Consider the following 11,592-nt stretch of genomic DNA (forward strand, 5'->3'; position numbering starts at 1 on the left):
TACATAGTATTCATGAGTGCAGTCTGATACTTAAGTATGAGGTATTGCTTAGAATTAAATAAAACTGTCATGCAAAAAATAAATGTCCTTTTTTCTTTTCTTTGAAATACATTTATTATCACTTTTAACGTATCTACAATGGTGTTTTTTTTTTTTTTTTTAACAGGTCAGCAAAACAATGTCTTCTTCCTGTCAACCAAATACACATTGACAAAGTGAAGCGTTTCACAATATACCACACAGGACCCTGTTTCCAGTAAATGCAGGGTATATTTGATAAACAACAGATGCTGCATCCTGGTGATGTTTCAGTAAAGGCCTTGGTGTGCGTTATATTTGCAAATGTGAATGCGTCTGGGTGTTAAACAGATAAACATTATGTCCATTATAAAACAATAATCCAACAAAATTTATTTCAAACAGTTAGGCAGTTTCATTCCTGCAAAAATCAGGAAGTAGTTGAATTTGCTTCATAATTTTAAGACGGTTGGTGTTGTGCCACGATAACTTGATTCATCACTGTGTTCAAGATCCACCTTTCCCAAATTCTTGATGCATCACTGATCTCTAATTGAAATATGGGCAGTGTATTACTTTAATACAATGAAGTCAGTAAGATGAAAAAATGTTTTTGCTAAACTTGTATTCATTAGAAATAATTTAAAGATGCCTTCAAGTTATTTTCATCCTGTTGCATTTTGCAGGATATGATATGTATATTTCTTATAACTATGACTCGTAGATATTTTATCCATCCATCCACCTTCTATACTGCTTCATCCTGTTCAGGATCTCAGGGAGCTGGAGCCAATCCCAGCTCACTATGGGTGAGGATGCCAGTTAGACATTTTATGATATTAATAAAATTCCAAACTACCAGAATGCAGAGAAATGAAGCCGGTTATATATCAGTCATTATAGTGGCCTTCAGGACTTCTCCGGTATGAAATTTACAAGTGCGTCACACAAATGTAAAATTATCTTCTCTGTACCGTTAAAAAGAAATATTTGCATGAAAACGCACGGATTACTGACAATTACATGGAAAAAAAATATCTAAGTACATTTAAGTGTCCTACTAAAACAGGTAAAGGCCATGCGTACTTTTGCAAAGGAAAACAGAAATCTTTTACTCCACACTGAAGTAGATGCATTCACTCCAGGTGTCGTCAGGCTGACCTCTTGATCTTCTCAGCTTCTTCTTTCTCCCGGCAGTGTAACACAGACTGTCATTATTTTGATCATCCTAGCAATAATTCAAACAAAAGAGTACATCATTTTGTATATAAGATCTGTGATATGAACATAAATGTACTTCTTGTCTTTTTAACCAAAACCGAAATTACCTTTGAACTCTTTGCGGAGGGATCGGAAAATCTGGCACAGATGTCTGTAGGACAGAAAGACATGTTGGTCATGACTGATCACTTTCACCACATCACGCATCATGTACACAACACCGCAAAAACTACCTTCAACATTGCTGATGAGCCACAACAAGGAAACCAGGAGGATGGTGGACAACGTGACAGTCCCACTCAAAATGTATATGAAAACAGAAGAGGCCACCACATCTGCAGACAGACAATAATATAAAAGAGCTTGGAAGTGGCAATAAAAAACTTAGAAGAAGATACTGACCTTTTGTAGAGGGGTGCTCCTGACGGAAGTCCAATTTCGTCCCGTTTCCGAACATAATGTGGCCACATGAGGCGACGGCACAGTAGTAGGTCCCGGCATGGGACTGATTCAGGCTCAGTATGGGCAGGCTGTAGACACAGGAGCGTGTCTGTATGTCGGCTTTCTTCACACAGTGATAATCTTTGTCTCCGTGAGTGTAAATCAGTGCTGAATGAGCTTGGTCGGAGCTTTTGAACCAGTAAACTCTGTGTTGTCCTTCACAACTCCAAGTGTGCACCGTGCAGTTTAGGGTCACAGAGCCTCCTGGCTGGACGGTGTCAGACTCCAACTGCTGGACTGAAGCTTGGATATTCAAACCAGAATCTTTTACGTCAAGGATTATCCCCTCAGCCATTTCAAACTCGTATGAATAACCATATGCGCAGTAGTAAGTTGCTGAGTCTGATGGACGAATATCGGATATAGTTAAGTGATTTTGACCTGACTCGGCATCAATCGTGAAGCGTGAATTGCTGATGAAATTGTTATGAAATGTGGGCTTTGCTTGATACTTGTAGACGGTGGAGATGAGCCTCGGATTCTGTCCCAAAATTTGCTGGTACCAGTAATGCCTCACTGCAATCTCTCTGTAATAGAAACATCGCAACGTGACGTTGTCCCCAGTTTTAACTGCCACAAAACCACTGTCTTGATGAATATTTTTAGTTTCCAGGTTGTTCGTTTGAACTGGAGGGAAATGAGAGAATAGGCAAATACACATTGGACACATGAAAACATGACATTTTATTGTGAAAGCTATGAGGAGATACTCACCCAGTGGTCCCCAAAAAAACCACATCAAACAGAAGCGCTGTAAAGCTGCCATTATGCACTAACAGGTTTTTTTCTGAATGAGAGAAATGTCACACCTTCCTGCACTTTAAAAGTGCAGATGTTGTTTGATTGGCTGGCAGAAGAGAGACTGTTGTGTTCAGGAAACACCCATTTTCTGAGAAAAACAACTTGAAGAGGAAAGAGCACCAAGATAAATGCACCCATCTTCGATATCAGGGGTGTTAAACATAAGGCCTGTTGAAATTTAAATTTAAAGGTCAACCTGGCATTATTTTACTATGGAAGAGTTTTAGGGCCACTGAAGAAAAAAAAAATAAATTCGGAGGCTAAAAAAAACCAAAAACCTTCGTGGCCTCAGAAAAAGTCGAAAATCAAAGTCAAGATTTTTTTTATTCGGAGGCAAAAAAAATAAAAAAACCTTTGTGGCTTTTTTTTTTCACGGAGAGATGTCTATCCATCCCTCATCATTTGCCTGTAGATGTGAATTCACATTAAATCACTTAATTCTGACTATATCGGGTTGCTTACTGCCTATGGACATGTGATTTTACACAGGATTTCCTTGATTAATAAGAACACATTTAAATAAGCAGCCCAGGATCCGTGCCTTTGTCCTTCGTACTGGACGAACTTCCGCGACGGAACAAGGCAGCAGGCTGCTCTGTCTCTTCTAGTCCTGATACTGATGATAACTGCACCATGTTTATGAGCTAGAGTCTGTCCTGAAGCATCTTTTCACCACTTCATTAAACCGCCTGGTATGCACATCTTTAATTGAAAAATACACAGAAAGCACAAAATTCTAACAAAAGTGATTAGCTGGTGGGAGACAAGCGATGTGAGACTACAGCTCTGCTTTCCTTAGAGAATAAACTAGTTTGTTGACTGGCTGATAAGAAACGTTTATAGTATACCAGAAAAAAAAAGGATGCATACAACAGAGGGTTTGATGTACCTTGTAAGGTTTATTTATTGTCATATAGTTTAACGATTGAAAATGTTGTACATTATGTTACTCATCTTCCTGTCCTCATCTTTTAACGTCTCATCACACATTTCATTCTAAATCTTCAGATTTATTTACTATTTTGAAACTTCGTGTAAATGTTAATACTCCAATCAGTGAAGAAGATCTTAAATTGTTTATTTCTAATGGCTAGACACTCCAAAAGTGTGCAGGACTTGATAACCAATGCTTGCAAGATGTTGCCCGTATTGTGTCTGATTTGTGTCTTTGAGTATTTTGCCCAAAATATTAAAGAGGACAAAAAAAAAAGTCCTCCATAGCAAATATTGGGTTTAGGGATGGATTTCAGAGTTTGCCGTCTTTATGAGTTTCTCGGCCTGCCTCTTTAAACAATATCTGAGGTCAAAACTTTTAAAGATAATGAGAAGTAATCACATTTATTAGTGACAAGAAATATAGAATTATTTTAAAGCGTACCTAAAATGTCACAACTTAATTTAAGGCGTTGCGTTGATGCCTTCACTATTAGAAAGCAGAAACACTACAGTGATTAAAACAAGAAGAGAGGCTGCTGAAATATACTCAGGGGAGCTGATGGTTTCAAGACAAAAGCACATAAATAGAAATGTTGATGTCACAAACTCGCTATACCTCATAAAATCTAAGTCGTATCGGACAATGACAAATACAATGTCCAGCTCTACTGCTTTACACTGGAGTACACGCACTCATCCTTTGCGTCACTCGTATGCCTCCTCGACCTTTTTGTCTTGTTTATCCATAAAGCAGCATAATGCAGATTTTCCTCATCTTGGGAATTCTGGTGACAAAATAAATCACAGCGACCAATCAATGGAGGGTGACTCTATTCTGAATGTGACATAAAGAATATTACCAAACCTACCATTGAGTTGGCTGGAAATCCGGCTTGAGTCTCTTTTGGGAAAATCCAAAAATATGAGTTTAATGTAGAAGTCAGATTTCCTAAATAGGAAATATTATACAGAATCTGCAGTTCCCACCTTGAGTTTGGCTTTTGCTCTTTTTGTTCATCCTGCACATTGAGACAATTGACACAACACTGAAGATGGAGGTCAAAGTCAAAGCTCCGCTCAGGAAAATGACCGAGACAAGGCGATCCGTCCTTTCTGCCAATCCAAACAGAGATGACACAAAGCTGTTCACTTTTTCTTTCTGTGAAACTCTACAAGAGGCTGACTTACCCTCAAACTCCAGCCTGGTGCCGTTTCCAAACATGATGTGTCCACATGAGACGACAGCACAGTAGTAGGTCCCTGTGTGCGACTGAGTCAGGTTATTCATTGGCAGGTTGTAGACACACATGTGAGTTTGAGTGTTTGCGCTCCTCTCACAGTGTTTGGTCTTGCCTCCATGAGTGTAAATAAGTCCTGGCTGAGAAGCTTGTGAGTTTTTGAACCAGTAAACTTTGTGTTCTCCGTCACAGCTGCTCGTATGTACTGTACAGTTGAGCGTCACAGAGCCTTGTGGCTGGACGGCGCCAGGTCCCGACTGATAGACCGAAGCTTGAAAGTTCAAATCTGAACCCTTTACAATGACAGTAGAGCTCTCATCAAATTCAAAATAAGTTGCAAAGCTACTTGCACAGTGGTAAGTAGCTGAGTCTTGAAGCTGTACGTTTGCGATTTTCAAGTTATTGTTCTGACTTCCAGTTTCCAGCGCGAAGCGTGGCTCACGTTTGAATTCATCGTGAAAGGTCCCGGTTTCTTGAAACTTGTAGAACGAAGAGACGAGCTTCAGTTTCTGTCCCGGACTCTGTTTGTACCAGTAATACCTTGAAGCCTTGTCTTTATAATCGCAACGCAACGTAATCTCATCACCCACGTTAGCCGAGATGAAAATTCTCTCTTGAGGCGGCGGTGAAGATGGCGTCAGGTCAGTCGGTTGGGCTGCATTCAAGGAAATAAAATAGAAATCAGTTCAGTGCCTACGAAACTTAAAAACTACAAATATAAAGAACAGAAAGCTAAACTGACCCGTTTCCACCAAGACCAGACATGCCAGATAAAAAAACTGCTTTGGAGATGTCATTGTGTTCAAAGTGCTTTGTTGAATGAGAAACTCCTCGATCCTCTCAACTTTGTGAAGAGGTGAGACTTATCTTGATTGGTCAAAATGTGCTCAGACTGACACACCTACAGCAGTGCTTCCTAAAAGGAGGTGCTACCAGCATACTTAAATACAACAGAAGGTATGTGTGATGGTTTATGTAGAGATCATCATGGATGAGATTGTTTAAGTTTATCCAACACAAACAATGCTGGATTTTGAGTGACTATGTTGCCTGAAAAAGATCGACAGCTGTTTCCTTTGAGTGAGCACTGCAGCAGCCTCTGTGAGGACACATGTCAAAACTCAAATTCAGGTGAATAAAGGGACAGCAGATTACACTTCATCTGTAGTTCAACAACTAAGATTTCCAGGACTTTTTTTTTTTTTAATCAAATGTGCTACATTCTGCTGTGGGGTGAAACTCTCAAAGTCTTCTTTGGTCCTGATTTCCAACAGGAAACTAGTCTGACCTTGACCCTAAGCCAGGCTTTTCTTGAAGTAGGGTTTCATCTCAAATGCATCCTTCTTGTTTTTATTGGTTCATTAAAGCCTAAGATGTGGGATTGAATGTTCAAATACTTCTTTACAGGTCCCAGTGTACACAGGCGAGGATCTCTGGTAGATGGACTTTCTATCGGTCTGTTTACTGATTCACACTGACTGTAACTTGTTCTTCATGTCTGGTATTTTATTGAACCCTTTGTGCACATACATTATTATCTGACTCTGAAACGCATTAATATAAGACAGATACAGTGGCATATATAATAGAGTTCAGCATAATTCATTGCACCTGATTTGAAACATTTCTATTACAGTGTTTTAGTGATTAACTCATTGGTAATGTCCCCTTTAGGTGTCATATAGGAAGCATGAGCACAGCTTCATCTACATCTGCTTTGATATCTGTTTCCTTAAATAGCAAAGCACATTGAAGGATATATTCAGACAATAATGGATGCTTAAGTTGAGGTCGGGTGAAAATGAACAGAACTAGTTCAAATATACTTGTCACGTCTGCATCCGCATGTCCGTTTCTTCAATCTGATCCCTGTGAAGTCAGTGTCTGTCTCCCATGTGTCTTTGTGTTTGTTAATTGGTTCTGGGTGTCTTGGTGTGTATGTGTGCTTGTGACGTGTTGTTGTGTCTGCTGCTCCTTTGTGTTTCCAATTATCCAATTGTCTTCTCCTCCATGTGCCCATGACTCTCTATTTGTACCTCCCTCTCCTGCTGATTCACTGCTGGATCGTTAAGTTTGTCTCGCGCAGAGACATCCCGCAGACTCCCAAGGTATGTCCCTAGTGTGTCCCGAGTTGCTCGTGTTTTGGGACTTTGCCTGTTTTTGGATCCTACTCTAGCCTCGCCCTAATGGATTCCACACCTCCGACTTTTTGTGATAAAATAAACTCTTTGTAAACTACTTTTGTCCAAAACGTAGTTCATCACGTTTGTGACAATACTTAGGTTACTACAGCAACTTAACAGAAGTCATCACATTGTTTGATGTCCACCATCCTATTTTTCTTTTTCTTATATTAGTTGTATACCTCAAGGTAACTGAAAATTTTAAATTCAAGGTCGATAAGCTAGCTATAAACATTACAACTGCTTAGTTTTAATGGGCGGTTTCCTTCGGTGATCAGTTCAAGTATTTCAGGTACAATTCTGCACAAGTTAGTACACACCCAAGGAAACTAATATATTTTATCCTCTATGAAACTTAATCAATCCTCCATCACCATGGATCAACAGTCTGTCACGGAAAGGCAGTCAATCACTCTCATATTCCTCTCCATGGATAATTCATAGTCACCCGTTTTAGGACTGAGGGAGCACCCTGGATAAACTCACAAACACAAAGAGAACATGCAAACTCTATTGAGAAATCCTTAGAAACAAACTGGTCTGAAAAACAAGAGCGCTAACCACTAAACCTTCGTGGAGCCCTCTGAAAGTTTGCCTTAAAAAAAATAAAAGAAAGAAAATGAACCTTCCCAGCTGAATTGCTTAAAATCAATATTTTATTTGCATATTATGGATGAATAACAGAACTGAGCATATGGTAATAGAAAATGTAATAATCCGTTGATTGCACCCCAAATGCACAAGATTTGAACCATTTGCCATAGTTTGCCACCTCAGCAGTGAGTGAAAGGTTGAACATGTTTTTTTTAAAACATCTCATTTTAGATCCTCTGAGTTTCGTTCAAAGGCGTGAAGAGTTCACCAAGTGCATGCATTTCACATGATGCAATAATTTGACTTGCATGGCCATTCTGTCAAGACACGACTTTTGCCATTCAAAGTCAAACTATGTAGTTTTCCACTATTCATATACTTACTTATATACATTTATTTTTTTTATTGTGATTATCAATGAAATGTATTCTACTTGTATCTTTTTTAAGGCTGTATTTTGCAAAAGTACTAAGCTTGATTTCATTTACATTTCAATGTTTCTCTGACAGTGTGATCAGTGTCATTGTCTTTTTATTGCCATCTTCATATTGCAGCTGAAGTAATTTACAATCTAATTTTTGGGATGTTCATTCTTAATAATAATACATTCTGTTTCTCAACACCTTTCAAGACACTCAAGGTCACTGTACATAATGAAAAGAAGGTGGTTTGGTGATGATCTGGGCGGCACATGGCTGTACTTAACTTTCCAGCAAAAGGTTTTATTATAAGTATGAGTTACTCAGATGCGTTTACTGGACCGTTACTAAATAAACTGCTTATGATGCAACTACCTTTGTTTTTTAGGATTTTTCTGGTTGTAGAAATGAGTGCCATTGCCCCTTTTTCCGAGCTTGTCACAGCTTTTAATTTCTGGTATTTTTTATTATTATGGTGTTTTTGACAGTTTTGAGAATGTCTTTTTCTGATTGCTTTTAGTTCCTGCATCGTTTGCCTTGCATATACTACTGTGCATGTGTTTAATGGGAACGATTTACGAAACCCTTATTTATTGTACACGGAAATGGACATAATTGCATAAAAGTCCTAAAAAGAGGAAGCAATAACAGCAGTTGGTCCTCTAGTTGAAAACAATAGGTAGTTATTTGTGGTACAAATTAATTGGCCTTCCTACACATGTCAGTGTGCTCACTACAAAACAGTTAAAGAAGTTTTGAATAACACTCAACGTCAAATGTACAACACAAAGAAAACCAACACCGGGTGAATGTTTTTAAATGAGCCTCGCTACACTGCCATCACTTACAACATTCAAACTACAAACACACATTTACTTCAAGCCTTTAACATTTAACCAATGTGTATATCTATGCATTTACAGTGGAGTAAACACAGTCATTGTTGATAGCGGTCCTCTGTCTTCTTGGTCTGTTGGTCTTATTAAGGCCTAAGGCGGCATAGTGGAGGCTGTCCGATTCTTGCAAAGGCTGTTAACAAAACATGTCAAGAGTTAATTGTAATTTGGTTTTAGTTTAACAGAAGTTTGAAAGTTCACAAATGTGCTTGAAGTTATTTTAGTTGTAGTTTTACAGCTTCTTAAAATGATAGTCACCTCAGTCTTTGCTGTGGATGGAGATGATAATCCTTCTTTGGCACCTGGTTATGCAACACAGTAATCTTCATTTTATTTCAAAGCGAGTTGTAGTGAATGAAATCTTAGCTCCAATATTTTATGCAAATTACCTGAAGATTGGCTGCTGTTTTTCTTGATCATGTTGTAGAGTGAGAAAGCCAATAAAATGCTGAAGGTGATGGTGAATGTCAAAGCTCCGCTCAATAAATACACCAATACCCAAGGATTCACCTTGTCTGCAAATTCAAAAGAGCATTTATTTTGTTTTAGTGTTTTTGTTTGGTTTCGGTTGCACAGTAGAAATGTCTGGATGTGTGAGAAAATGTACTTACTTGGAAAGTCAATCGTGGTCCCATTTCCAAACAGTACCTGTCCACATGAGGCGACTGCACAGTAGTACATCCCAGTATCAGACTGAGTCAGGTTGTCCATCGGCAGTTCGTAGAAACAGGTGTTACTTTGTGTGTCACACTGGTCATTCATGCCACCGTGGGTGTAAAAGAGCACTGGAGGAGATTCCTCTGGGTTTTTGTACCAGTAAACACTGTGTTCTCCATCACAGCTCCCTGTGTTCACTGTACAGCTCAGAGTAACGGAGCCTTGAGGCTGAATGATTTCAGATACAGATTGATGAACCAATGTGTTAATGTTTGAACCAAAACCCTTCACACTGACTGTGACGCTCTGAGAAAAATTGAGGTTTTGATAAGAATAGAATATGCAGTGGTATGTAGCTGAGTCAGAAATGTGCAAATCTGTGATTGTCAAAAGAGCTTTGCCGTCTTTGTAATCCATTTTGAAGCGCGAATAGTTCTTGATCTCACTATGAAAAGAATGTGTGTCCTCTGTACGAAGGGTCATGATCAACTTCGGTCGCTGTCCCAGAATTTGCTTGTACCAGTAAATATTTCCAGGAACTCGAGTGTCATAGAAGCATTGTAAGGTCAAATCTTCACCAGCATGAGCCGATTCAAAACTTCTCTCCCGACGATCAGATGAAGACCGTTTCTGACCAGAAACTTGAGCAAACAGAGAAAATGGAACACGTTCAAAGAAATATAACGTCTATTGGTTTATCACAAGTTCCAGTGTCACAAATGAAGCTTACCCATTTCCACAATGAGCAGAAGAGAAAGACAAAAAGCCAACGTCAGAGACGCCATCACGTTCGACTTCCTGGGCTGAGTGAAAGGATGCTGCTCGTTCTTTCCCTCTTCAGAGACAATATTGTGTTTGATTGGCCAACCAGGTGTGACAGTGTGTCCTGTGTAACATGATCACATGATCACATGATCACATGACCACTGCAGGAAGTAGTAGTGGCAAGTATGGTATTTCAGAAGATTTACAAAGTCAAAGACACATGTTGAGATCCAAACTAATTCTTATGTTGTAATTGAAAGATACAGTGATGCTTTAATATGATCAACATATGGACTCTGAGTGTTTCAAATGGTGGTGGGGTTTAAATATTTAGACGAGGCATGTTCCAGATTTGATTGACTTCATTTGCCCATCATGTTCTGTCTGTGCTGTATCTACACTTCCCCGACAGTTCAAGCCAGTGTCCAATGTCAGTAATGTAGATGGTACATAGAAGACATGCATGAATAAGCATATGAATTAATGAATTCCTACAATTAATTAATAGTTTTTCCTCCAAAACGTTGCAGAGATCAAGAGATAAACCCATAGACATGTAGCTCCAATATTTAGCTTTAAAACAAAACATAATAATTCACTCTCCTGTGTGAATGCATATTCTGTCTTTATAAAATAACTATCTTTCTTTGAGCGCAAACTAAACACATACACACAAAAGCCAACATGCAGTTCTCTTCAAAAGTATGCAGGCAAATTCACTGAAAAGTGATCTGCAGAGTATGTTTTTTTATGGTCATAAACTTTAAATAAACCAGAGGTTTTGGTGTTTGGTGCTTTGATTGGATTGTTTCTTTGTGTGAGTGAAACCACGCATCCTGCTGAAAACCACAATGTCCGCTTCACTGATGGCTCTTGTAAGAAGAGAGTACGTGGCCCTATGTCTGAGTGACATTACTATTATGAGTTATCTATGTGTACTCGTGGTCGGAAAAAGGTTTTGTGTGGATTACAAACCCCTCATGACAAAGCTCAACTTTAGCCTGCAGTTATTGCAGTTGTTGAAAGGGCATCTTGACAGTTGGTCTAGTAAACATTTGGTTTTGCTATTTCAGTTTATGGAATAAAAGCAGGAAGTGTCTTAAATCAATAGGACCTCAAATAACACACATGCAGTTAATCTGCAAATATCCCCCTAAGATGGTGTTTTCTCTTCTGGCTCATCAGTGCTCGGCTACTGTTACATCAGTTTTTTTTATATTCTGATACAGGCAGTTGGGGTTGGTGGTGGTGTGTGTGTGTGTGTGTGTGTGTGTGTGTGTGTGTGTGTGTGTGTGTGTGTGTGTGTGTGTGTGTGTGTGTGTGTGTGTGTGTGTGTGTGTGTATTTTATTTCTCTTTTTAAAG

General features: G+C 39.0%; 3 protein-coding genes across 3 annotated transcripts; all 3 read right to left on the bottom strand.

Annotated features, from left to right (window-relative positions):
• Positions 1–103: 103 nt before the first annotated feature.
• LOC308121498 (uncharacterized protein) lies at positions 104–2,533 on the bottom strand. The gene is made up of 5 exons (XM_080482756.1): positions 2,455–2,533; positions 1,642–2,367; positions 1,473–1,574; positions 1,347–1,390; positions 104–1,246 (listed from the first exon to the last, which is right to left on the bottom strand). Exons 1-5 carry the CDS (start codon positions 2,504–2,506, stop codon positions 1,130–1,132), a joined length of 1,041 nt encoding a protein of 346 aa, XP_080338882.1. The 5' UTR covers positions 2,507–2,533; the 3' UTR covers positions 104–1,129.
• An 890-nt stretch (positions 2,534–3,423) lies between these two features.
• Positions 3,424–5,530, bottom strand: LOC308122287 (uncharacterized protein). The gene is made up of 5 exons (XM_080484030.1): positions 5,458–5,530; positions 4,666–5,370; positions 4,465–4,590; positions 4,347–4,378; positions 3,424–4,262 (listed from the first exon to the last, which is right to left on the bottom strand). Exons 1-5 carry the CDS (start codon positions 5,510–5,512, stop codon positions 4,143–4,145), a joined length of 1,038 nt encoding a protein of 345 aa, XP_080340156.1. The 5' UTR covers positions 5,513–5,530; the 3' UTR covers positions 3,424–4,142.
• Positions 5,531–7,538: 2,008 nt separating this feature from the next.
• Positions 7,539–10,303, bottom strand: LOC308122077 (uncharacterized protein). The gene is made up of 5 exons (XM_080483702.1): positions 10,195–10,303; positions 9,419–10,105; positions 9,197–9,322; positions 9,066–9,109; positions 7,539–8,940 (listed from the first exon to the last, which is right to left on the bottom strand). Exons 1-5 carry the CDS (start codon positions 10,247–10,249, stop codon positions 8,821–8,823), a joined length of 1,032 nt encoding a protein of 343 aa, XP_080339828.1. The 5' UTR covers positions 10,250–10,303; the 3' UTR covers positions 7,539–8,820.
• Between the last annotated feature and the right edge of the window lie 1,289 nt (positions 10,304–11,592).

The sequence above is a fragment of the Lipophrys pholis genome, assembly GCF_963383615.2.
Source record: "Lipophrys pholis genome assembly, chromosome: 16".
Lineage (NCBI taxonomy): Eukaryota > Metazoa > Chordata > Actinopteri > Blenniiformes > Blenniidae > Lipophrys > Lipophrys pholis.